The sequence below is a fragment of the Dreissena polymorpha genome, chromosome 11 (genome assembly GCF_020536995.1).
Source record: "Dreissena polymorpha isolate Duluth1 chromosome 11, UMN_Dpol_1.0, whole genome shotgun sequence".
Taxonomy (NCBI): domain Eukaryota; kingdom Metazoa; phylum Mollusca; class Bivalvia; order Myida; family Dreissenidae; genus Dreissena; species Dreissena polymorpha.
Genome location: NC_068365.1, coordinates 59,086,963 through 59,110,596, shown reverse-complemented (window position 1 = coordinate 59,110,596; position 23,634 = coordinate 59,086,963). Strand labels below are relative to the sequence as shown.

General features: G+C 35.3%; 2 protein-coding genes across 2 annotated transcripts in view; both read left to right on the top strand.

Annotated features, from left to right (window-relative positions):
• The first annotated feature begins 2,754 nt into the window (after positions 1-2,754).
• Positions 2,755-3,516, top strand: LOC127849872 (tigger transposable element-derived protein 6-like). Its single transcript, XM_052382624.1, has one exon. The coding sequence runs from the start codon at positions 2,755-2,757 to the stop codon at positions 3,514-3,516; it is 762 nt and encodes a 253-aa protein (XP_052238584.1).
• Positions 3,517-4,913: 1,397 nt separating this feature from the next.
• The window catches only part of LOC127850271 (proto-oncogene tyrosine-protein kinase ROS-like), a 103,082-nt gene continuing 84,361 nt past the window's right edge, over positions 4,914-23,634 (top strand). Inside the window, exons 1-6 of the mRNA XM_052383164.1 lie at positions 4,914-4,989; positions 16,430-16,477; positions 16,683-16,746; positions 19,440-19,663; positions 20,052-20,133; positions 20,826-21,122. Of these exons, the coding sequence (XP_052239124.1) occupies positions 4,927-4,989; positions 16,430-16,477; positions 16,683-16,746; positions 19,440-19,663; positions 20,052-20,133; positions 20,826-21,122 (778 nt within the window). The 5' untranslated portion in view covers positions 4,914-4,926. The remainder of the gene's footprint in view (positions 4,990-16,429; positions 16,478-16,682; positions 16,747-19,439; positions 19,664-20,051; positions 20,134-20,825; positions 21,123-23,634) is intronic.

Sequence of the window (23,634 nt, the reverse complement as noted above, 5' to 3'; positions counted from 1 at the left end):
CAGAGCAATATTTGTCAGCGGAAACTTGTTGTTACGTACTAAATGGATAAAGTTACAAAAGTCATAGCATAAATTTGCCGAGTGTAATTTTTGAAGAAAACCTGGTAATAGCTGTGTCTCGTTTTCAGTCATGTTTTCTAAACGGCTATTTTGAAATAATTTCTTTCTTGATGAACTTGCTGTTCGGTTTTTTGTTTCTATGGAGCATTAACAAGATTGTTATGAAAGGCTGGGCAGCACTGATCATTTGGTGTCTCTATGACAGATGTCGAACTGGAACATTCCAGTTTACGGTCGCCTGGAGATGCGCTGGTATCATCTTCAGCAAAGGGAGGAAAAAGTCTCCTTTTCTTGTTCTTTGGCTTGTTGAAAAATAAATGTGAATGTCTCTTCCTAATCTTTAAGAAAAAAGATCAGAATAAAGCAGTGCAAAATATCATGAAGTTGTGGTGCTTTTAAGGACATCGTTGAGCGGTGTATATATATTTCTATAATGTCACTGTTGAGCGGTGCATACTTGCTAACACGTGTAATTGTAAAAATTAAAGTTATATTCATTAAAGCATGCAATAATGTGTTGTAAATTGATTCTTCTACCATAATATACCTTTTAACAAAAAAATATTTTATTTAAAGGGTTAAAAATCTGCAAAACTACAATTTTTGTGTCATTAAAGACACTTCTTTCACTACATGCTCAAACTGTTTTCACTATTTTGAAATTAATACAGACTCAATTTTGATGCGGTAAACGGCAATTAGATGTAAAATATATACTTCCTTCAATGGAATATCATTTTATTACCAACTTACCTTCTTTTCTCGTTTTGTTTCATTGATTTCTGGACTAGCCAAAAAGTTTGCGGCCATGTTTTTGACAGAAGGATATTGAGCTTTTGTCAGAAGTATAAAATTTCGACGGTGAGCGGAATAGTTGTGGTTATCGCCCTATCACTGTGTAACTTGAACAAAAATTTCAATAACAAACAACGATTAAGTGGTGTTTAAAAAAAGCTCCCTGGAAACTTGGTATGTTTTTTTTTGTTCAGTAGAAGTCTCTATATTATGTTTTTAAGGGGGTTAAACCAGGTTTAGTCACACAAAATATCTCATAACTTGCAAGATCACAGTACCATGACTTTTTTTAATTGATTTAATTGTGTGTGAATACTCTATGGTTGTACAGTGGAATCAAGTGAAATTTATTCAAGTGAAGTGCCTTTATCAAAATGAGTAATTTTGATTTTAAAAACAATATGTTCATGATTTCATCACATATCTTTATAGGCACAAATTAAAATACTAAGCTTTAAAACAGATTTTCAATATACTTTCATATAACTGCTGGATGATATAGATTAAAACAATACTACAAAAGTATTCTCTGCCAATATTTCTTTTATTGATTAACTGTTAGGAGTAAAATATTGATAAAGTTTCCTTGAAGTACAAAATAAGTTGATAATATGTGTGTCATTCGGAAAATGAATAGAATGTTGTTTACATCTTAATGTACAAAGTTATTGACATATTTCCATTACAAACAATGCTGGAAAACCAATTTGCCAGTCGTGGTTTGGATCATACGAAATATTAAAGAAAATAATACGTACTACTTTGGCATCCTTATGTAATGATTATTTCTGAAGATGCTATCTATTGTTTCTTCATTATCAATCAATGTAACTATTACAAGCTGTAATATTATGCAAAAATAAAGCGTTTGTCAAGTGTTACAAACGCTTTTAAGAGCATTGCAGAAATAGATCAGCGCAAAAGAATCCTACCTATGGCATTTGTGTCTTTAAGCTACCGCAGGTTAACTTTGGCATTTGTGTTAAATAGGAACGTAATTAGTTAACACATTTTGATGAGGAATGATTGAAGTGGTAGCAATGTTATTACATAAACGTAAAATGCAATGTACGACAAAAGTTTATCCAGATGTCAGATAAGTCTTGATATCTTTTTTATTACCCAGTACAATAATTTATTCCTTTTGTTTTATTTTCTACATCAAAAGGATGAGCAGCAGGGAATGGAATTTAACCCATGCTATATAAATATGCATGTAATATGTAGACTACAAGTGGTTGACACAGATTGATCGCATGCTTTGGACATTAATTTTGTTCTTGATGTATCACAGGCTATTTTACATATTTTATAGCCATTTTTCGGTCACATTCCCAAATGGCAAAAGAATGATTTTTCACCATGAGATCTATAAGTCTCAAATGTCAAGTTGCTTGTTTGAATTTCAGATGTTTTAAAATAAAGCTGTTTATTGTTTAAATAAAGGCTTTAAGATGTAATGTTTATTTTACTTATTAATTAAATGTTTAAGATTTTATGTTTTATTTAAGTTTTATGAACAATTTTTAAAATGTTACAATTCAAACAATTTTTATTGTCCCAATATGAATTAAATTTATGCAAAATTTCATAAAGTCATGCTACCAGAAGACTTTATTAGACCAAAAAACATAAAACCGAAAAAAACTTATTACATTTACCGAAATTACTCTAAGTTTACGGAAACTTAAAAAGAATTTATTTTTTTCATGTCCAAAAATTTAGAGACGAAAAATATTTTAAAAATGTAGGAATCTGAAAATTTACAGACACAAAAAAGGTATCCCAAAAATTATACAGATGCAATGAGAGAGTCTTGGTGTATCTTATGTTAGTAGTAAGCATGTGTGTATGACGTCAGCTGTGTTCTCTGATTGGCTCCGGGACGTGAATTCAAAGATGCGGAGGAAAGGATGCAAGATCCTGTTATTCCTGGACAACGCTGCGTCCCATACCGCCAACATGAACCTGAGCCACGTCCAGTTGAGCTTTCTTCCGGCCAACACTATGTCCGCCCTGCAGCCACTGGACCAGGGAGTTATTAGAGCGTTCAATTTTGTCTACAGGAGGTTCATGCTGCGAGTGCTGCTGACCACAATTGAGGTGACTGACGACGCTGCCAGTGTTTGTCGCTCATTGATGATCCTGGACGCCATCAAGTGGGCAGTTAAGGCGTGGCAGGCAACACAAGCTTCAACGATCCAGAAGTGTTTCAGAGCCTGTGGATTCACAGCGGAGACCACAGAGACCAGTGACAACGAGTTCCCCGACAACAATATGCTTCTCACAGACCTGGTCCTGCATTTCCAATTCCAGTTGGATGAGCTCACATCTCTTGACACGGACGTCGAGCCTCATTACTCCGAGTTGGAAGCAGGCAACGTCAACTGCTATAGAGAGAACGCTGCCGCAACCGCCGCTGCCGCCGCCGATTCCGCCGCCACCGCTGATGATGTGGACCAGACTCAAGAGGAAAAGCTGGAAGTGCCTCCAGTGACTCTTAAAGAGATCCGCGACTTTGTTCTCCGTCTCCAACAGTACAGACATGAGACGGATGGCGACGTCCTGGCAACTGCAGACACCCTCAGCAACAGTTCTGAGATTAAGATCGTGAAGCAGAAATGTGTACTGAAACAGAGAGTGATCTCAGACTTTTTTTAGGAATGTGAACTTTTTTCATGTGTAGGTTTTGACAAGAGTTGCTGAGATTATGAGTGTCTTGAAAATATGGCGCTGTTTTTGTGTGTGTGTGTGTATGTTTTGTGAAATATGTTATGTCTTGAATAATAAATTGTGTGACCACAACAATCATATTTGTGTCGTTATTAGTCAAAATTGTCTATGACGTTTGGCGCTTCCTATTTGTAACAAAAAAAACTTAATTGATTCAGAGCTATTTATAGGGAACACGAACACAACTCACTCGCCTATATGACAAATGTCACGTACGCATGTACATGTACGTACATGCATAAAGCACCACGCTCACTTTGGGATTAATCAAAACAAGTCGGTATGGAATGTTTTTTTTTTAATTTTAATTGAATAAAAACACATTTTTGGAAGAATACTTTAAACATAAACATTACAGGAGTACAGTTATCACATGGTACATAAAAATGTATATGGTTTGTTGTATTCTTATATGATTTTGTACACAATGCATACAATGTATATTTCGGCAACTCTCTAAAACCGGACGATCAGGCCTGTCCCCAGACTGTCCGGTTTACAGAAGGTCTACTGTAATTATATTGCAATGAAAGCAATAAATCAATGTACAATAATTTTCTTGTTATTATCTCTTCTTTTGCTGCTTAAAAAAATAAATACAACTTCACAGCTTTGCTAACTCTTGTCTGAAATAATAAAGAAGTAAAAAGTAAAAAAAGAAAACATTCTGCTTCCTTAATATGACAACACTGTCAAATGCTGTTGGGTGAATCCATTATTGTCTACCCCTATACATGGTTATTTACCCAATTATGCGAATGTAATGGTCCATGGCCCTCATTAAAATTAAGAGACTTTAATTATCAACGAAAACCCATGTTTAGTCACAAAAAATAATTATTTTTGCTAAAAAAGAGGGTGTCTGAAAACTTAGAGTGTCTGAAAACTGATAATGGTTCTTGGTATTTATAAATAATTATTATTGTACCCAGGACCCTTAAAAAAATATTTTGATGTCAATTTTTCAATGTTCTATCACCATTGTAAATTGAATGCAAATAATGTATCATTAAATTGTAATTGCTACAGAAATTGCTGACAATGGACCAATACAGTAACTCATAGTTCTAATAAAAAATACTTTTTTCTAAATACTTATTTATTCTACAAACCAGCCAAATAATTGTGTGTATTTGTAAGTGGGTATTTAGATCTGGTTTTAGGCCCAAACTGAACGCAGTGTTTCAAGAACTTTTTATGCAAACCTTTTTATTTTTTCAATTGTATGTAATATTCTGTCTTGTGTACTGTGGTTGCTGTAAAATGATGTGAAGTAAATAACATGTGTAAAAGTGATACTATTTTTTCTGTTAATTCCAGTGTAACAATGGGTGCTCAATGTATCATATGGCAGTCAGTGAACGGCCGTGTCTTAGTGTCTGTGATAATTGGATGCGAGAGGTAAGCTTTTGTTAAACTTTAAATATTAAATGAAATAAGTTGTTCTCTGTGAAAAATGGGTTTAATGCATGTGTGTAAAGTGTCATCCCAGATTAGCCTGTTCCGTCCTTCCACATCTTTGCCGACATTTTCTGCTTTTATAGTATTTTTTGGTTACAAAAAGTCTCTGTTTAGCAAAAGTCCAGTTTAGGCTGAAAGTGTTGTCCCTGATTAGCCAGTGCTGACTGCACAGGCTAATCTGGAACAATACTAAACCCACATTCATTAAACACCTTTTTTAACAGAGCATGGCCGAACTGCATTAATTTGATACTTTTTAGTCCAAGCTTTTCACCTTATAGCTTATCTTTGTAAGCTTCCAATAACATTTGAATACAGTTTCCCGCCAGTATGCCAGAAACTGTTTGAAATAGAAAATGTGCAATCTTCACACAGTTATTACATTTATATTAATAGGTAGTTCAATTGACTTTCTATTTTGTGAAGTGTAGTGTATGAAAAGGGATATTACAGTGCTTTTTGCTTAGACGTTAATTGCGTGTTCAGCATGAAACATTTTATTTCTAATGAAAAGTAGTGCTGCAGCAAATCCAAAATTTCAATCGGATCCGAATTCGAATCGAAAGGCACGGATATCGAATATCGGTTAGAATCCTAATTTGAAAGTAAAAATATGCAATATAAATTATAATTTATATTGCTATAACCAAAATCATGTTTTGAACACCAGAACTTATATATTTCTTATGAAAAAAAGTAATTAACTTTTATTATAATTATAAACTTTACAGCTACTAATATTTATTCTACTTTAGCAGCATTAGTAGATGCAGCTGCAGCCTCAACAGCAGTAGTGGAAGCAGAAATAACAACATCAAAAACAAAAACAAATACTAAGTAGATCAAAACAAAAACAAAATGGACTTGCGTTGTCCGAACAAACTTTTATACCCGGGTCCAGATTCCGCAATTGCACAAACATGAAAAATTGTAAGCATTTTAACGACAAACATGAATAATAATGTCTCATATTAAACACATTTATGTCAGTCAGATATAATATGAATAACGCTGTATTTTAACAAGCAATAAACACATCATACGCAATCTGCAATAAGTATCAATAAAATACTTCGTAACGACCACTTATAAGCCAGAATAAGTATGCTGATTAAACCCAAAATGTTTCCAAACCGAGGATTTTAATTGTTTATGTGCATCGCGATTTTTCTTCTGCGCCATTTTGCACCATCGAAAACGAAAGTAGGCTGTGTAGTACCATGTGTTTGTCAAAAAAGTAGTGATAATCGTCACAAAATACGTACCAGTCAGCCTTTCAAATAGAATAAAACAATTTAACGAAAATTATTAGGGCGAAAGAAACAATTACCACAAAGGAAAGGTTAAACTCAAATAAGATCCGGATTCGAAACCGATTTTACCAATCTCGGTTAGATCTGTGAATCCTCGTTTGGATCGGCGAATCTCGGATATTTCGGATATCCGTTGCAGCCCTAATGAAAAGGCTTGAGGGAAAGAACAATTTCACAACCCTTATGGCATCCTTGTTTATACACCTTTTTGCATTTTGATTGGTTGCATTATCATGACAATTGATTTCTGCAATATGTATTTAACCCTTTCCCACTCAGAGGCAATGAGCAAATGGCTATGTGCAAACAGCATAAAACCAAAACTGTGAGGTAATTCGCAGTCTGTTCAGGTTTTATGCTGTTTACTACTCATCAGTATCTAAAGGTTGGAAATGAAACAATTTAAACTTTAATCTAGTAAGAAAGGTCTTTAATTACATTTAACTTTCTAAGGGACTACACATTCATCAAAGTACGTTTCTAAGTGGTGAATATTTCTTGACTGTGACTGTTGGATGTTCAGCTGGGTGAGGTACAAAACTAACAGCTTTGGAATCTAGCTGTTTCTATCTACCAACAATGCTCTCTGTTATTATGGCATGTTTGCATACAATCACAGCTAGCTGAGAGATTTTGATATCTGGTACTGTGTTAGGAACAGCCAAATCTGTCATAATTAAAACCATGTGGGCATTTGAAATTTGTATTAATACGTCATAGCAGCATAACAAAGCTAATAATGACTTGTGACCTTGCATCAACGTATTATACATTTCGGTAAAGCAAATCTGTGAATGTTTATGTTTACCTTGATCTGTAAATTGATTTTATTTCAATTTTGATAAAAATACTTCCCAAAAAGTATAAAGTGGCATCATTTCATGAAATGCAACATAGATTTAGAAGTGAAAATGCATGTGGTGTGTGGCTGTCTGGCATCAGTCATTGTGCGTACTAGAGTTGTGACACCTTAAGGGTTTCGCGGGATAGAATGAGTGGGGAGATCAAATCAAATTGAAAACCGATTATTTCAAAAAAAATTGGTACGATACAATTTAGGAACGAACAAAAATTGGGTCCGAAAAAAAATGTGAGTATGAAAAAGAAATTGGTACGAAAATGGGTCCGAAAAAAATTGGTACAAAAATAATTGGAACGAAAAAATATTGGGTTCGAAAAAAATGTTTAAAAAATGTGGGTATGAAATATATTTGGGTCCGAAAAAATATTTAGGTAGGAAAAAATTATGCCAAAAAAATGTGGGAACAAAATAAAATTTGGGTACGAAAAAAAATTTGTGTATGAAAAAAAAATTGTACGAAAAAGATTTGGATACCAAAAAATATATGGGTACTAAAAAAAAATGGGTACAAAAACAAATGAGTACAAAAAAAAATAGGGTACAAAAAAATAAGGGTACGAAAAGCTATTTGGGTACGAAAAAAAATGGGTACGAATAAAAAATTGGGTACGTAAAAAAGTTGGGTATGAACAAATGGGGTAGGAAAAAAAGTTGGGTACGAACACATTTGGGTACTAAAAAAATTGGGTAAGCAAAAAAAATTTTGGAAGAAAAAAAAAAATAATTTGATTACGAAAACAAATAAGAGTACGAAAAAATATAGGGAAAGAAAAAAATTAGGGTACGAAAAACTATTTTTAAATGGGTACAAATAAAAATTTGGGTACAAAATAATTTGGGTACGAAACAAATTTGTGTACGAAAAAAATGGGTACGAAAAAAAATTGGGTACAAAAAAATTTGGGTACAAAAAACATTTGGGTACGAAAAAGATGGGTACGAAAAAAAATTGGGTACGAACAAGTTTGGGTACGAAAAACATTTGGGTACAAAAAAATGGGTATGAAAAAAAATTTGGGTACGAAAAACATTTGGGTACAGAAAAAAAAAAATTGGTACGAACAAATTTGGGTACGAAAAACTTTTTGGTACGAAAAAAATGGGTACGAAAAAAAAAATTTGGATATGAAAAAATTGGATACCAAATAAATGTGGGTACGAAAAAAATTGTGTACGAACAAAAAATTGGGTACGAAAAAAATTGGGTACAAAAAAAATTTGGATACGAAAAGATGGGTACGAAAAAAATTGGGTACGAAAAAAATGGATACGAACAAAAAATTGGGTACACAAAATTTGGGTACGAAAAACATTTGGATACGAAAAAAAAATTGGCACGAAAAACATTTGGGTACGAAAAAAATGGGTACGACAAAATAATTTGGGTACGAAAAAATTTGGGTACGAAAAAAATTAGGGTTTGAAAAAAAATGGGGTACGAAAAAAATGTGTGTACGAACATTTTTGGTACAAAAACAAATGTGGGTACAAAAGAAAATTTGTTACGAAAAAAATATGTGTACGAAATATTTTGGGTACGAAAAAATTTTAAATCAAATTTGAATTGTCTAGCGCTAAAATTTTCTCCTGGGGGTAAATTGTCTTGGGGTTGCTATTAACGCCACATGTACTTACGGCCAAGCCACATGTTTATAGCGATTGCGCAATAAAAAACACCACTTTTTCGTCATTTTATCAAAAACTAGATTTTTCCCAGATATGACGAATACGCCAACAAGTAGATCGCATTCTGGCCCATAATACATGTCAAATTTCAGCAAAAGTGTTGGGCCAGTTTCCTAGAGGATCAAATCGCAGTGATACGCCGGAGCTAAATGAATTTTAGTCGCCATTATCATTTGTTCAATTGAACATCATCAAAAGATTACGTCAATATATCACTCATTCCATACTCTATTGTGTGTCGTCAACAATTTGGGGAAAACGACCTGTCCTTCTTTACCAGATATTCTTGATTTTTTTTAGGAATGATCTCTTTCAATGTTATTCTGGTTTGCTGGATTATAATGAAGCTAACCAGAGCTAGAAATATATTTCAAATGAAGACATTAAAAGTAAATCATCTTTTAAACTGAGGGGCTCAGAGTTTGTTATTTGTTGTGAAACATGTTATATTGGACTCCTCTACTAATGTTGTTCAAATCATTTCTCTGGTGCCAAATGTAATGGGTTTTCCAGCAATTTTTAAGAGGCAGTTAAAAAGACTCAATCCCAAAGCAAATGGACCAGATCCCAAAAGTGTTTTTTTCCAATTGCCAATTTTAACTATTTACATTTAAGAAAAAAAGTATAAAAATTCATTGGATGCTTATTTTCGTTTAAATCAAGCGTTAATTGATATAGATTAAAAGTACAGATATGTATGGAGACTAGCTTCCAGCCCTCAACCACCTCGACTTGTCCATTTTTTTGATTTTTTTTTTCCAAATTTGGAATTTTATTGATTAAAAAATTTCCAATTTGTCCGGACTCCTTTTCCGAAAATGGCTAGGAAAACCCCTGAAATTTGCCCCACCTTGCAAGTAAAATTTTATGCTGTTTCCATTACATGTATGAAGTTAAAGCTGGGTTCCCACTGCCAATCAGATCAACTCGATCAAAGCAGACCAAGGGGTCAGGTACTGGTCTGGTTTGGTTGGCATGAGTGGTCGGGGGCGGATGGGTAGGTTGGCATTGGTCGGGCTTCCTACCAGATATTTTTTGACATGTCAAAAAATATCGAGTAGCGGTCGAGACGAAATAGATCGAGAAGCGATCGGAATGTGGTCGTGTATTAGTCGAGTAGAAGATTGAGTTGATCGTGAAGCAATCGTGTGGGGATCAGATTTACATCTTTTACACGATCTGTACCTGATCCACTCGACCTCTACCCGAGTGATTTTAGATCACAACACGATCCGCTCAACCTCTATTCGATTTGATGTAAAGATTTACTAGACTGCTACCCGACGGCTACTCGATTGTACAAGATCACTTCCCGATTGCTATTCGACCATACACGAGCTCTGTACCCGATCCGCTCGACCTCTACCCGAGATATTTTAGATCGCTTTGTACGACTGTAGTACGACCATCACGATCTGGTCGTGTGAAGATCTGGTGGTGATCGAGCTGAGGTCCACTTTGTCGAGCTGAGATCGTATAGGGCTGGCGTATAGGTCGATATACCCTTTTTAATTGAGCTGGGTCGGGTTTGGTCGGGAAATTTCGGTGATCGGGATGATCAAGTTGATCAGATCGGCAGTGGGAATCCACCTTAAAGCATTAAAAGTATTCTTCTCTGAAACAACAAGGCAAAGAGCTTTGGTATTATTATGTAACATGAGATGTTCCTCTTCAGTTTTGTTTTTTTTTCAAATTATGCCTGTTGGTTAAAATTTGCCCCACCCTGGGGTAGCTGTTTTTCCTTGTTATTATGTATATAGTAAAAAACTTTTATAATCTACTCTGAAACCAAAAGCAAAAGGTCCATAGGTTGTGTTTTTTTTAAATGTCAATCTTATGTGATGAAATTTGCACAGCCAGGTAAGAAGTCACATTTTTGAACTTGTGAAACTCTCTTGAAAAAATGAACTATTGCATCCATCTGGCTGAGTTAAAAAATGATTGTGCCTCGTTTAAATATATGGTTGCTAGGTGTTTGCGCAATTTTCTTCTATGACGAAACATTATTAACATTACCTCACTCGGAACAGTTAAGTTTGTTTGGGTCTCAGGTGAGTGTCTTAGAGCCTTTGGCCTCTTGTTTCGGTGTTATAGCAAAGGATGTCAGCAATGCCATTATATTTATTATTGTTAACAGTAACAGGAATATGTGCTTAATCTAATTAGGTAATACAAATGGGCTAGGATTGGTGGTTATATTCATTTCCAGTACATTATTTTGTGATCAACAGTAAATACTTGCATTTGGTTCCTCAGGTAATGAATCGTATGACATTGTCTATACATGAATTGTGCTATTCTATTCTTCATTCCATCATATAAAAACTTGGCTTGGATCATCCATGGTTAATATTTTGTTATCACCACATTATGTACCTTTAGAGATCACCACATTATGTACCATTAGAGATCACCACATTATATACCATTAGAGAAAGGTTTGTGACTTGTCAAAAGGTTTTATGTCATGAATATTTTGTTAGCCATGAACTGCCAATGAAATAATGTGTGCTGTATGAATACTCATCAAAGAAATCTAAGAAGCAATGTTCAAAGTATCCATTAATCAGTTTATGTTAAATACCACAAAAGAGAACACCCATCAATGTACCGTTTTACTACCCAATTGTTTTATGGTTTGAATTTTTGTCCAGATTGTGAAATTGTACAAGTGACCTGTCTGTCTTTTTATCATGATGTGTTTTAAATGAATATTCAATGTTTTGTATAGTAAAGAAGGATGAAGTCTGACAAATGGCAGAAAAATGTAGACATTAACAACTTAAGAGTTACATCGTGTTCTTTAAGGAATTCTCAACCAATTTTGACTTTCTATTCTCGTTATTAAGAAAAGCTTTGTTAATAATTAATGAGATACGCTTCTTATGTTAGCATGGCATATTGAAAGATACAAAGAAATATTGTGAAAACTATTAGCAGTCATTTGGTTTTATACTTAATAACTTGCAAAAGGAGAGAGAATCTCTCAGAGCATTTGATAATATGACCATGTTCTGGCAACGTACTGGATTAACTACCAGCGTTTTATTTTGATGTCATATGTTCATGTTTTCTGTTAAATAGATTTACACATTATTTGTACCCATAGATCCTCTTCCAAATCGTCTTTCTCAAGGATTGATTGTAAAAGAGTTGTATCTGCTTGACATTTCTTTATCAGAGAGTTGTATCTGCTTGACATTGCTCTATCAGAGAGTTGTATCTGCTTGACATTGCTCTATCAGAGAGTTGTATCTGCTTGACATTGCTCTATCAGAGAGTTGTATCTGCTTGACATTGCTCTATCAGATAGGATAGTATCCCACTGAGACCTCACAAGGTTAGATCAGAGAATCATAATTCTTTTGTTGTCATTATTGTCATTGGCATGGAAACCATTCAACTGGAAGTGAAAATGGGTGGTAAAGTACAAAGGACAAATATTAACTGGATGTCATGGTGTTTATTTACTAACTGACTCCACTCTATGCACTACAAGAACTTGTAACGACAATAAATAATACTAATTTTTAACAGATGCACATTCCATTGAGAGAAAATATCAGGAAAATGTCTTAGAGATAGGCCACCAGGGGATATGCGAAGAATTATGGAGGGCAGTTAAGTCACAGAAAAATGGTGCAAATTTGTACCATAAAATTGCCACCCTGTGATTAGTATGTGGAAATCTTTCATAGAATAGAAGGTTTTGTTGCTGTATGTTTTGTGATAATCGCAAGAGTACAGGTAAGGCTTGAATAAGTGCCAATGGTTTTGCTGTGATGTCACACAGCAAAGTTCTCTGGTGTATCTACAAACCATTCCTTCTTGACAGGTGTACTATTCAACCAAGTTGAAGGGCAAGTGTCTTACACAATTGTTGACAGTTGTAGTTGTATATATTATGTGTATTGCATTCCTGAAAGCAGGTCATGCAGTCATGATTATCCCTTTGCATGCTGGGAAATTTGTTGTCTTCTAAAATGTCTTCTGCTGAATTTCTAACAAAATGTCTCAATGAAAAAATACAGTATGCAGACATTTGCCCCTTCTGACATTTGCCCCTTCATGAAATCAGGACTTAACGGACTTTGCCCCTTCACTCAAATTCTCAAGGTGGACATTTGCCCCTTCACTCAAATTCTCAAGGTAGACATTTGCCCCTTCACTCAATTTCTCAAGGTGGACATTTGCCCCTTAGCATAATAGTAATTAATTAAAAATGTTATAGTTGTAAAAATGCAAGATATTTATAAACTTGTGTTATCAAATTGGTATGAAACAAGCATGTTAAGGCAAACATATTTGAAAAAGATCATTAATAAAAACACTGTATTATGTGAAGTTGGAATAAGACATCAACTTGGGAATATATTGTGTTTTTTCAACTGTGCATAATATGCAGTTTTACATGTTGTATTTATTTATTTTGACGAATTATGATTAAAATAGATGCTTGCATATATAATAGCTTTATTTAAATTTGAATTAACACAAATAAATTATGAAAGTAACATAGTCTCAACCTTATGACAAAAGACACAATAAGGCCTAAAAAATAATTCATTTCCACTTAAATTGCCAAAAAAAATTATAAGCAGTTAGGGCGGCTTTTTTTCTTTAACTTGTGTACACTTGCCATTTCCATAGGAATATGCAATAGCATGCAGAACTCTTCCCAATCCCTATGAAACATTTTTTTGTTGTTAGTTTTTGTTTTCAATCCAATGAGGGCAAAAATGTGAATGTAACCTTATAGTTATTTTAGTGACTAGCAAAAAATGATAAAAAACTAAATGTAGAATGAAAAAATAAGTTTTGATTTAGCACAAACAAATGGTGATGGTCAATTAAATGATTGAATGAAAAACAGCTTTTTATTTTGAAACTTCCTACCAACTAATAACCTTACAAAGCATCCTTTCTATGGCTTACAAGTGTTTGTACAAGTGCTTCTCAACCTCATTAACTTTGAAATGCAAACACACACAATGTTATGAATTTGCACAGGCCAAATAAAAAAAAGGTCCGTTTGGGGTCTCCTTTGAAAAAAAACAGGGTCGGTACTAGAATGGAAGGCTACTAAAGCTTACAGCTTATTATAAGAAATACATGTATGTATATGCTTTGTTTGCTTGATATTACATCTTATATGAACGAAAATGAACGATTTGTTATGATTTTTTTTTTTTTTTTTTTTTTGGCGACCCCAATAAAAAGTTGAGGGTCGGCACCAATTCGGGAGACCTGAAACGGACCTTTTTTTTTTTGCCACACTACCGAAATCATGCATATTTTGTTTGAGTATGACCGACACATTCTGGCAATCTCTATTGATTACATTTCCAAATTTTGATCCTCAAACTGTAAAATATACTATTCACAGAATCACTAACACTGATTGTTTACTGAATGACTTGATCAAATATTGACTGAGTCATTTTTGATGTATTAGACTGGAAATCAAGTTGAAAAGGTCAGCATTTTTTACAGGATTTTTAGGGGAGAGCCATTATTTCTACTCAATTTTGATATAACTGATGTTCTGCAGCAAACAATCACTTACTATCGAGGCTTCAGCGAGGAATCAAATACAATACATCGCTTTGCATCATGTTGATTTGTTTGTTGATTCATTTTTTTATATGACAAAATTAATGTGAGCAAGCTAATGATATGCTTATTTCTAAATTGATAAGTGTAATTTAAATTTTATGTTATTTAATTCCCGTAAAATGATCAAGTACTTTCATCAAAAAATCTCTTTGGTTAAGATACATGACAAGCATCACTGTCAGTTATTTTTACAATAATGTACCTTCATTATTTGATGTTTTGATGATTTATTATTGTAATTGCTGGTTTATTGAAATAGACATTTGCACATTTAATAAACATAATTAAGACATCACAAATTATAATTGTAAGTGATAGTATTGTTGAAATTTTCACTTTGTTTAGATTCATATTGATGTTGTTTTATCACTCAAATAATCAATAAAAAATAATGATCACTAAAAAAAGATAACTTAAGTTATGATTAACCATTATAACTAGTATCAGAAAAGTGTTAAAGCCTTTCCTACTCAGAAGCAAAGTAAAAATGGCTATGAGAAAAAATCATGAAACCAGAACAGCCTGCGAGTAACTTGCAGCCTGTTCAGGTTTTATGCTGTTTGCTGCTCATCAGTATGTTAGGGTTGGAAATGAAGCCTTTCAAACTTTAATATATTAAGTAAGGACTTAAATGTAATTTGATTTTCTAAAGGACTTCAAGTGCGTCAAAGTGCGTGTCTAAGTGGTAAAGGGATAACTGATAGACTATTAAATTTTGTGCATTTTAAAATTATTATGCTATGTGCAAAATACATCATGTTCATGATGGAAATAAAAAATTTAATTTGCAAAAAACTTAAGTTATGATTCGCCTATTTGATTTTTTACTTAATTAGACAACTGTGATCTATTGCAGAGTGTCATTTTCAGGATGTGAAATATTATTGTGTGTCATTTGTAAACCAATCCTTTCAGCATTTATTGCTGCCTATTCCATCATTCTTGGCATGGGGTAATTTAAGAAAACAGCAATTTACCAAAGTGTTCCATCAAAGAATGAAAATTGGGATATTAACTGGAAAGTCTGGTCCTTTCTTTAGCCTTTGCCTGGTTTCCCATAGAACTATGTGTGTGCTATGTCTTAAAGTCTCAATAAATTAATATGATTTATTTCTATTTGGTTACAAAAAAACTAAGATTACTTCTTTGTTTGAAATTGAGAATGATAACTTTCCAGTAAATATGTAAAAGGATTAATTTGTTCAATAATAATTGGTAGGCACATATTAATGTGTATGTAACAAAGGTACATATTAATTTGTATGTAACAAATAATTGTTGACATGTCTCTAATGAAGTCTGCTTGAATTGTGTGGTTGATTGTATTAATTCCTGCACATTTGTTCATCACAATAATATTAATAAGCCGTTCTCTGTGAAAAGGGGGTTTAATTCTTGTGCGTAAAGTGTCGTCCCAGATGAGCTTGTGCAGTCCACACACGCTAATCAGGGACGACACTTTCCGCCTTAACTTGATTTTTCTTTAGAAGAGACTTTCTTGAAATGAAAAATATCATAAATGCAGAAAGTGTTGTCCCTGATTAGCCTGTGCAGACTGCACAGGCTAATTTGCAACGATACTTTATGCACATGCATTAAAGCCCTTTTTTTCACAGAGAACTGGCTCAAATAAAATAAGCATGTTTAAGGGTAAAAGTAAATACCGCTTGGTTCTACTCTTTAAGTGTGAACCTCGACCTATCGCCACCATTGATAACTGATGCACTCGCCAGGTGTTGCAATATTTACTACATCCCTCAACTGCCTGTGATATTTGTATCAACTATAACTCTCCACTTAGCTATGAACATTTATACATAGAACTGAAGTCACAAAGCAAGGTTATGGACTTCTACCTTATGACTGACTATTATACATTTGTTGACAACGTTTGCTTTTCCAGAACCAGACAGATGTTGGTCGAAGTCCCAATAGTGTGATCCAGCTAAAGGTATGCACATTTATCATGTCTTAACCCTTTACCACTTAGATATATATTTTGACACATTTGTAATCCCTTAGAAAGTTCAATTTTATTAAAGACCTTTCTAACCAAATTGAAGTTTTGAAGGCTTTTAAACATGGAACAATTTATTTTGCACAAATTCAATTCTTGCCTTTTACAATAATTCACTGCTATCTCTTCCATGTTGTAGGTTCAGACATGTACCAGAGGATGTGGCATTGGGCTGGAGGAGTTCTACAAATCTGTGGTAGGGAGTAAGTATCCTATGTGACATTGGGCTGGAGGAGTTCTACAAATGTGTGGTAGGGAGTAAGTATCCATGTGGCATTGGGCTGAAGCAGTTCTACAAATCTGCGGTAGGGAGTAAGTATCCATGTGACATTGAGCTGGATGACTTCTACAAATCTGCGGTAGGGAGTAAGTATCCATGTTACATTGGGCTGGAGGAGTTCTACAAATCTGTGGTAGGGAGTAAGTATCCAATGTGATATTGGGCTGGAGGAGTTCTACAAATGTGTGGTAGGGGATAAGTATCCATGTGGCATTGGGCTGGAGGAGTTCTACAAATCTGCGGTAGGGAGTAAGTATCCAATGTGACATTGGGCTGGAGGAGTTCTACAAATCTGTGGTAGGGAGTAAGTATCCAATGTGACATTGGGCTGCAGGAGTTCTACAAATGTGTGGTAGGGAGTAAGTATCCATGTAGCATTGAGCTAGAGGAGTTCTACAAATCTGCGGTAGGGAGTAAGTATCCATGTGACATTGGGCTGGAGGAGTTCTACAAATCTGTGGTAGTGAGTATGTATCAATGTGACATTAGGCTGGATGAGTTCTACAAATCTGTGGTAGGGAGTAAGTATCCATGTGACATTGGGCTGGAGGAGTTCTACAAATCTGTGGTAGGGAGTAAGTATCCATGTGACATTGGGCTGGAGGAGTTCTACAAATCTGTGGTAGGGAGTAAGTATCCATGTTACATTGGGCTGGAGGAGTTCTACAAATCTGTGGTAGGGAGTAAGTATCCAATGTGACATTGGGCTGGAGGAGTTCTACAAATGTGTGGTAGGGAGTAAGTATCCATGTGGCATTGGGCTGAAGGAGTTCTACAAATCTGTGGTAGGGAGTAAGTATCCATGTGACATTGGGCTGGAGGAGTTCTACAAATGTGTGGTAGGGAGTAAGTATCAATGTGACATTGGGCTGGATGAGTTCTACAAATCTGTTGTAGGGAGTAAGTATCCATGTGGCATTGGGCTGGAGGAGTTCTACAAATCTGTGGTAGGGAGTAAGTATCCATGTGGCATTGGGCTGAAGGAGTTCTACAAATCTGTGGTAGGGAGTATGTATCAATGTGACATTGGGCTGGAGGAGTTCTACAAATGTGTGGTAGGGAGTAAGTATCCACGTGACATTGGGCAGGAGGAGTTCTACAAATCTGTTGTAGGGAGTAAGTATCCATGTGGCATTGGGCTGAAGAATTTCTACAAATCTGTGGTAGGGAGTAAGTATCCATGTGACATTGGGCTTGAGGAGTTCTACAAATGTGTGGTAGGGAGTAAGTATCCATGTGACATTGGGCTGGAGGAGTTCTACAAATGTGTGGTAGGGAGTAAGTATCCACGTGACATTGGGCAGGAGGAGTTCTACAAATGTGTGGAAGGGAGTAAGTATCCAATGTGACATTGGGCTGGAGGAGTTCTACAAATGTGTGGTAGGGAGTAAGTATCCATGTGGCATTGGGCTGAAGGAGTTCTACAAATCTGTTGTAGGGAGTAAGTATCCATGTGACATTGGGCTGGAGGAGTTCTACAAATCTGCGGTAGGGAGTAAGTATCCATGTTACATTGGGCTGAAGGAGTTCTACAAATCTGCGGTAGGGAGTAAGTATCCAATGTGACATTGGGCTGGAGGAGTTCTACAAATCTGTGGTAGGGAGTAAGTATCCAATGTGATATTGGGCTGGAGGAGTTCTACAAATGTGTGGTAGGGAGTAAGTATCCATGTGACATTGGGCTGGAGGAGTTCTACAAATGTGTGGTAGGGAGTAAGTATCCAATGTGACATTGGGCTAGAGGAGTTCTACAAATCTGTGGTAGGCAGTAAGTATCCAATGTGATATTGGGCTGGAGGAGTTCTACAAATGTGTGGTAGGGGATAAGTATCCATGTGACATTGGGCTGGAGGAGTTCTACAAATGTGTGGTAGGGAGTAAGTATCCAATGTGACATTGGGCTGGAGGAGTTCTACAAATCTGCGGTAGGAAGTAAGTATCCAATGTGACATTGGGCTGGAGGAGTTCTACAAGTCTGTGGTAGAGAGTAAGTATCCAATGTGATATTGGGCTGGAGGAGTTCTACAAATGTGTGGTAGGGAGTAAGTATCCATGTGACATTGGGCTGGAGGAGTTCTACAAATGTGTGGTAGGGAGTAAGTATCCATGTGACATTGGGCTGGAGGAGTTCTACAAATGTGTGGTAGGGAGTAAGTATCCATGTGACATTGGGCTGGAGGAGTTCTACAAATCTGTGGTAGGGAGTAAGTATCCAATGTGACATTGGGCTGGAGGAGTTCTACAAATGTGTGGTAGGGAGTAAGTATTCATGCATGGATAGTCCCAACGTTCTTATATGGACCACACTGGTTGGCTTCTTTGTTGAATCTGTTGCTGTTGCCAATAATAGTAAAAATAATATTTCAGTTGTATAATGTCAGTCACGAAACCTTTTTGAACTTAAATTATTCAACACTGGCATTGTTAGATAAATAATGCGTTTCAAACAATATGTCAAGAAAATTAAAGTTTTTAAATTTAGATTTATCAATTTTGTAAAATGATGCATTTCAATTGTTGCTAGATTTTGCATTTATGAAAAATAAGACTTATCAGACATGTTCAGAGGGAAGCGCTCGTAACCATCATCCATATTAATCAATACTTTTTTATCAGTAACGCGGACAAAACTTCCGAAGGCAAATGTCGTCAAGGATGGTATTACCCACAATTCTGTGCTGCTGTCATGGCCGAAGGCAGACTGGGAGGGCAACATGACTTTTCAGTTGCAAGTTCGGATCGTCGACACAGACTCAGACTGGCAGAATCACAAGGACTACATTGTATTGCAGTCCGGAAACATAAATGTTACCAATCTTTTGCCGTTCATTACATATCAGGTGAGTTAAAGCAAACTCTGGGCATAAATTAACTTGAATGAATTAAATCCACTTTTTCCAGAGTATGGCTTATATCTATGGCATTGTATCTTTTAATCACCTGCTTCTTTCGTTAAATGCATTCGGATTAATTTGACATATCGTTGGTATACCAAAGTACATTTGAACTGAAATAAATCTTTAAGTGAAACCAAACTGCTAATGCACAATGCTCCAGGACAGTTTAATTACTTTCTATAGACTTGAAGAGGCCTTTGGGGCCTATTTAGGAATTTTAGTGAGTGATGAAAGCAAAGTTTATCTATAAGAAGCCCCATGCTTATGACATTTATGGACACCAAAGGGCCGCCATTGGCACAACTCTCATATATGTACTGTTGTTTTTCAGTTCAAAAGGATATTCCATATTACAACTGTACATTCCTTGGAGACAAATGAGTCCTCAGTAGTGATGACTCTCCCATTTGGAGGTAAATATGCATACACTTTGTTTTTGTATTGCAACTTTCACAACACTTGAACATCTGCTCATTTTTTTTTAAGTTGGACAAATGCAAGCCTACTTTGTATAGTTTGTACTGCGTATATTTTCTTTATCTTGATGTTATTTCCATTATTACCTTTCAGGTTTATATTGAGCTGTATTCATGTTTGCATTTCCAAACAGTGTCTATTGAACGAATATTAATAGAGCTATATTAAATTTTAGGAGAAGAATGATAGCATGCCAAGCATTTTTTATTGTGTTTCATGTGGCCATTTGTTCCTTTTTCTTTTGTTATTCTAACTTGTTGCCTTGAAAGAAAAGTACAGTATAGTTTTCCATGATGAGGGCTTTAGTAGTTACATTGTCATAACTCTGCTCTGCTCAGAAGCAAAGTGAAAATAGCTGGTATGCAACCAGCATAAAACCAGAACAGCCTGCGAGTAATTCACAGGCTATTCAGGTTTTATGCTGTTTGCTGCTCAATAGTATCTTAGGGTTTAAAATTAAGATTCTATAAAGTTGAATCTATCAAGAAAAGTCTATAATTCAATGTAAATTTTTGAGGGACTACTAACCAATCAAAATGTGTAACTGAGGGGTAAAGGGTTAAGACAGTTGACACTTCTGTTCTGCCTACAGTCTAGTGTAATTTGGTTTACTGGTTTTCACTTTCAGCACCATCCAGCGCCCCAACAGTTACTAGCCTGATCGCTCTCTCCCCAAACACAATTTCTGTTTCATGGCTTCCTCCAATTTACACAAATGGCCCGTTGCTAAGTTACCGCCTCTCTTTGATGCCATTGGCTGGCGATGGCCACATGATCAGTACAGACGTCCCGGAGGATAAAAACTCTTGGATATTTGGCCACCTTTTGTCCGGGCGCGATTATGAGGTCACAGTTTCTGCAGTAAATTCCGCTGGGGAAGGACCCGCCTATTCCAAAAGCGTGACAACCCCAATACCCGGAAACTGTAAGTGACCACATACAAAAATTATAAAATATTTATTGATTAATATATTTAACTATGATTTGGAGTTCATAGGGGTGGGAATAAACACAAGGTAAGAATAAGTCTTTGTGGAAAAGTAAACAAGTGTAAGCAACGTCTTGCGAAAATTAGTCTTAATGTGACCAGCAAAGCTTCAGACCAGCCTTGGCACTCACGCAGTCTGGGCAGGAGCTACCATCTCCTCCAAGGAGAAGAAAAACTTTGCGTGACTTCATAGCAAACAGGGTATCTCCCAACCAGACTTCTTTGATTGATTTGTAGGAACTTGTCTTCAATTCACATGCATTGAATTTTGTTAAAAGATTGTCCCATTACTTATATATTAAGACCTCTTCAGGTCCTTGAAAAACCTGAACTCAATAGTAAATGATAGAGCTAGTCAAATGAACATATTATATCTGAAGTTGTATTTGGCCATATGGTTAACAAAAATGATGTTTGTGGACTAAGTGTTTTAAAAGCATAGGCTCAAACATATAGCATACTAGCAAATAATAACCTATTAGAATTCTCATTTTTGCATTACATATTGCTCAACATTTCAAGGGTGTGTGCTTGCCGCATATCGCATAAGACCCATTTTTGCATGATGCGACTCATTTGTAGTGGTTACAAAATCACAATCCATTCAATTTACTGCAGACTCTTGTAGACAAACTGAAACACAAAGCAGACATTTCAGAAGTTCGAATAAGATAGCCATTGGTTAAAATCTGATTGGTTAATATCATAAATACATCAATCATATTCAAATTCAAATAAACTAAGTAGACTAGGGCCAATCATACTCGATTTTTAGGCCTGTCAACCTATGGTTTACATACAAGATCATATAATAGCCATAAAAACTAACCCCAACTTCTGAAATCAAAAAGCATAAAATTAATATGCACTTGAAATGTGTTCAGTTGTAACTTTTGGTTTTGTTGTGCATGTTTTCCATGCATGTATTTACACTTTGATTTGTGTCTGTTAAATACTCAAAAACATTGATAAAACTAGATTTTGTTGAATCAAAGTTTTGTCTTCATGGCCTCAACAGAACATAGTTATACAAGTAAAGTTGTCATGCATTCTCAAAAAAAAAAAGAAAACTTTTGCAAAATGGAAAATAAATCCGCTACCAGAAGCAGTAAAAAATATTTGGTGGCAAACATACCAGGGCTGTTTTCATTGAGTGTAGCAAGATTTTTGCTAACAATCTTCTTGTATCAGATAATATTTTCTTTCTTGATGAATCTGTTATGAGAGTCTAGTAATTATTGCAATGTTGTTTGCAACCTATTTGCTATTGCCAGACGCAGATTTTTTTCAGATTGTTTTGAGTCTGAAAATTGGTAGCAAAATGCAGTTTATGTAAGACACTGGATATTGTTCATCAATAAGTGTCCAAAGTTTTCTTTATTACCAACTCTTGATTTGATTAGCATTGCCATCTAATTCCCCTTTAGACCACACTAATCTGTCTCTCAGACAGATTATTTAGCCATTGTTTACAGTCATCAGCATCTGTATTTATTACAGAATACAGTTTGTTTAATTGCCTCACAAACAAAATGGTATGTACGGTCATTTAACATTGTTGCATGAAGGTATTTCAGCTCATTTACTTTGACGGACACTGACCTTGGTGAATGCATGTTTCAAAATAACGTTACCAAGAATATATTAATGTCAATACTGGATTCACATAAAATAGATGCTAGAATATGGCACAAAAATATGCCTGTGGTTTCATTTGAAAAGGTGCTGGAACCAAAGTCTGTCCCTGTCAATAACTTTCCAGCAAACCACTCCGATCCCAGCAGTACCCCTGTGCAGAACCGGTTATTTTCCACTGAACCCCTCCGCTCCCTAAAATAAACATTTTATTTGGTGGATTTAAGTAAAAACCAAGTAAGTGATTACATCAGTGTAATGAGGGTACAAGGTTTTGGCTTTAACCTCCTCTGACATTTGTTGGGATCCAAGATAACATCGGAGGACATGTAAAACCTTTTCTCCATGAAATTTTAGCTGGTTCTTTTCAAAGTTCTACTGAAATCTATAGCATCTGGAAGCTATTATTTCTGGTCTTGAAAACTAACACTTGTTGGTTGCACCTACTTAGTTACTCAAGAGGAAAATTTGTCCATCATTTTGAAAATCACTTTGTATACAAGTGGATTATGGCTGTTTTACAAACTGCCTTGAAACATTGAGTACTTTAGAACATTTTCATCCCTAATTAGCATGAATGTTTCTGTTGTATTTAATTGATGATTTACTGCATTAAACTGTCAAGGCTTCTGTTATCTTGTCATATCGTTTAGAATGTACAAAGATATTTAGAATTTCATGATATTTTAAGCAGGGCTGTTTTGGCTAATTGTATTGCCCTTGCTTGACTGTATTCCCCATAGCAAAAAGTATCTTTTTTTTTTCCCCATTCCAGATCCAAAATTTCCGACTGATGGTTTGATTTCCAGTTGTT

Bases quoted from the DNA above. Each gene is read 5' to 3' on its own strand.
- LOC127849872 (XM_052382624.1), top strand. From the start codon at position 2,755: ATGCGGAGGAAAGGATGCAAGATCCTGTTATTCCTGGACAACGCTGCG.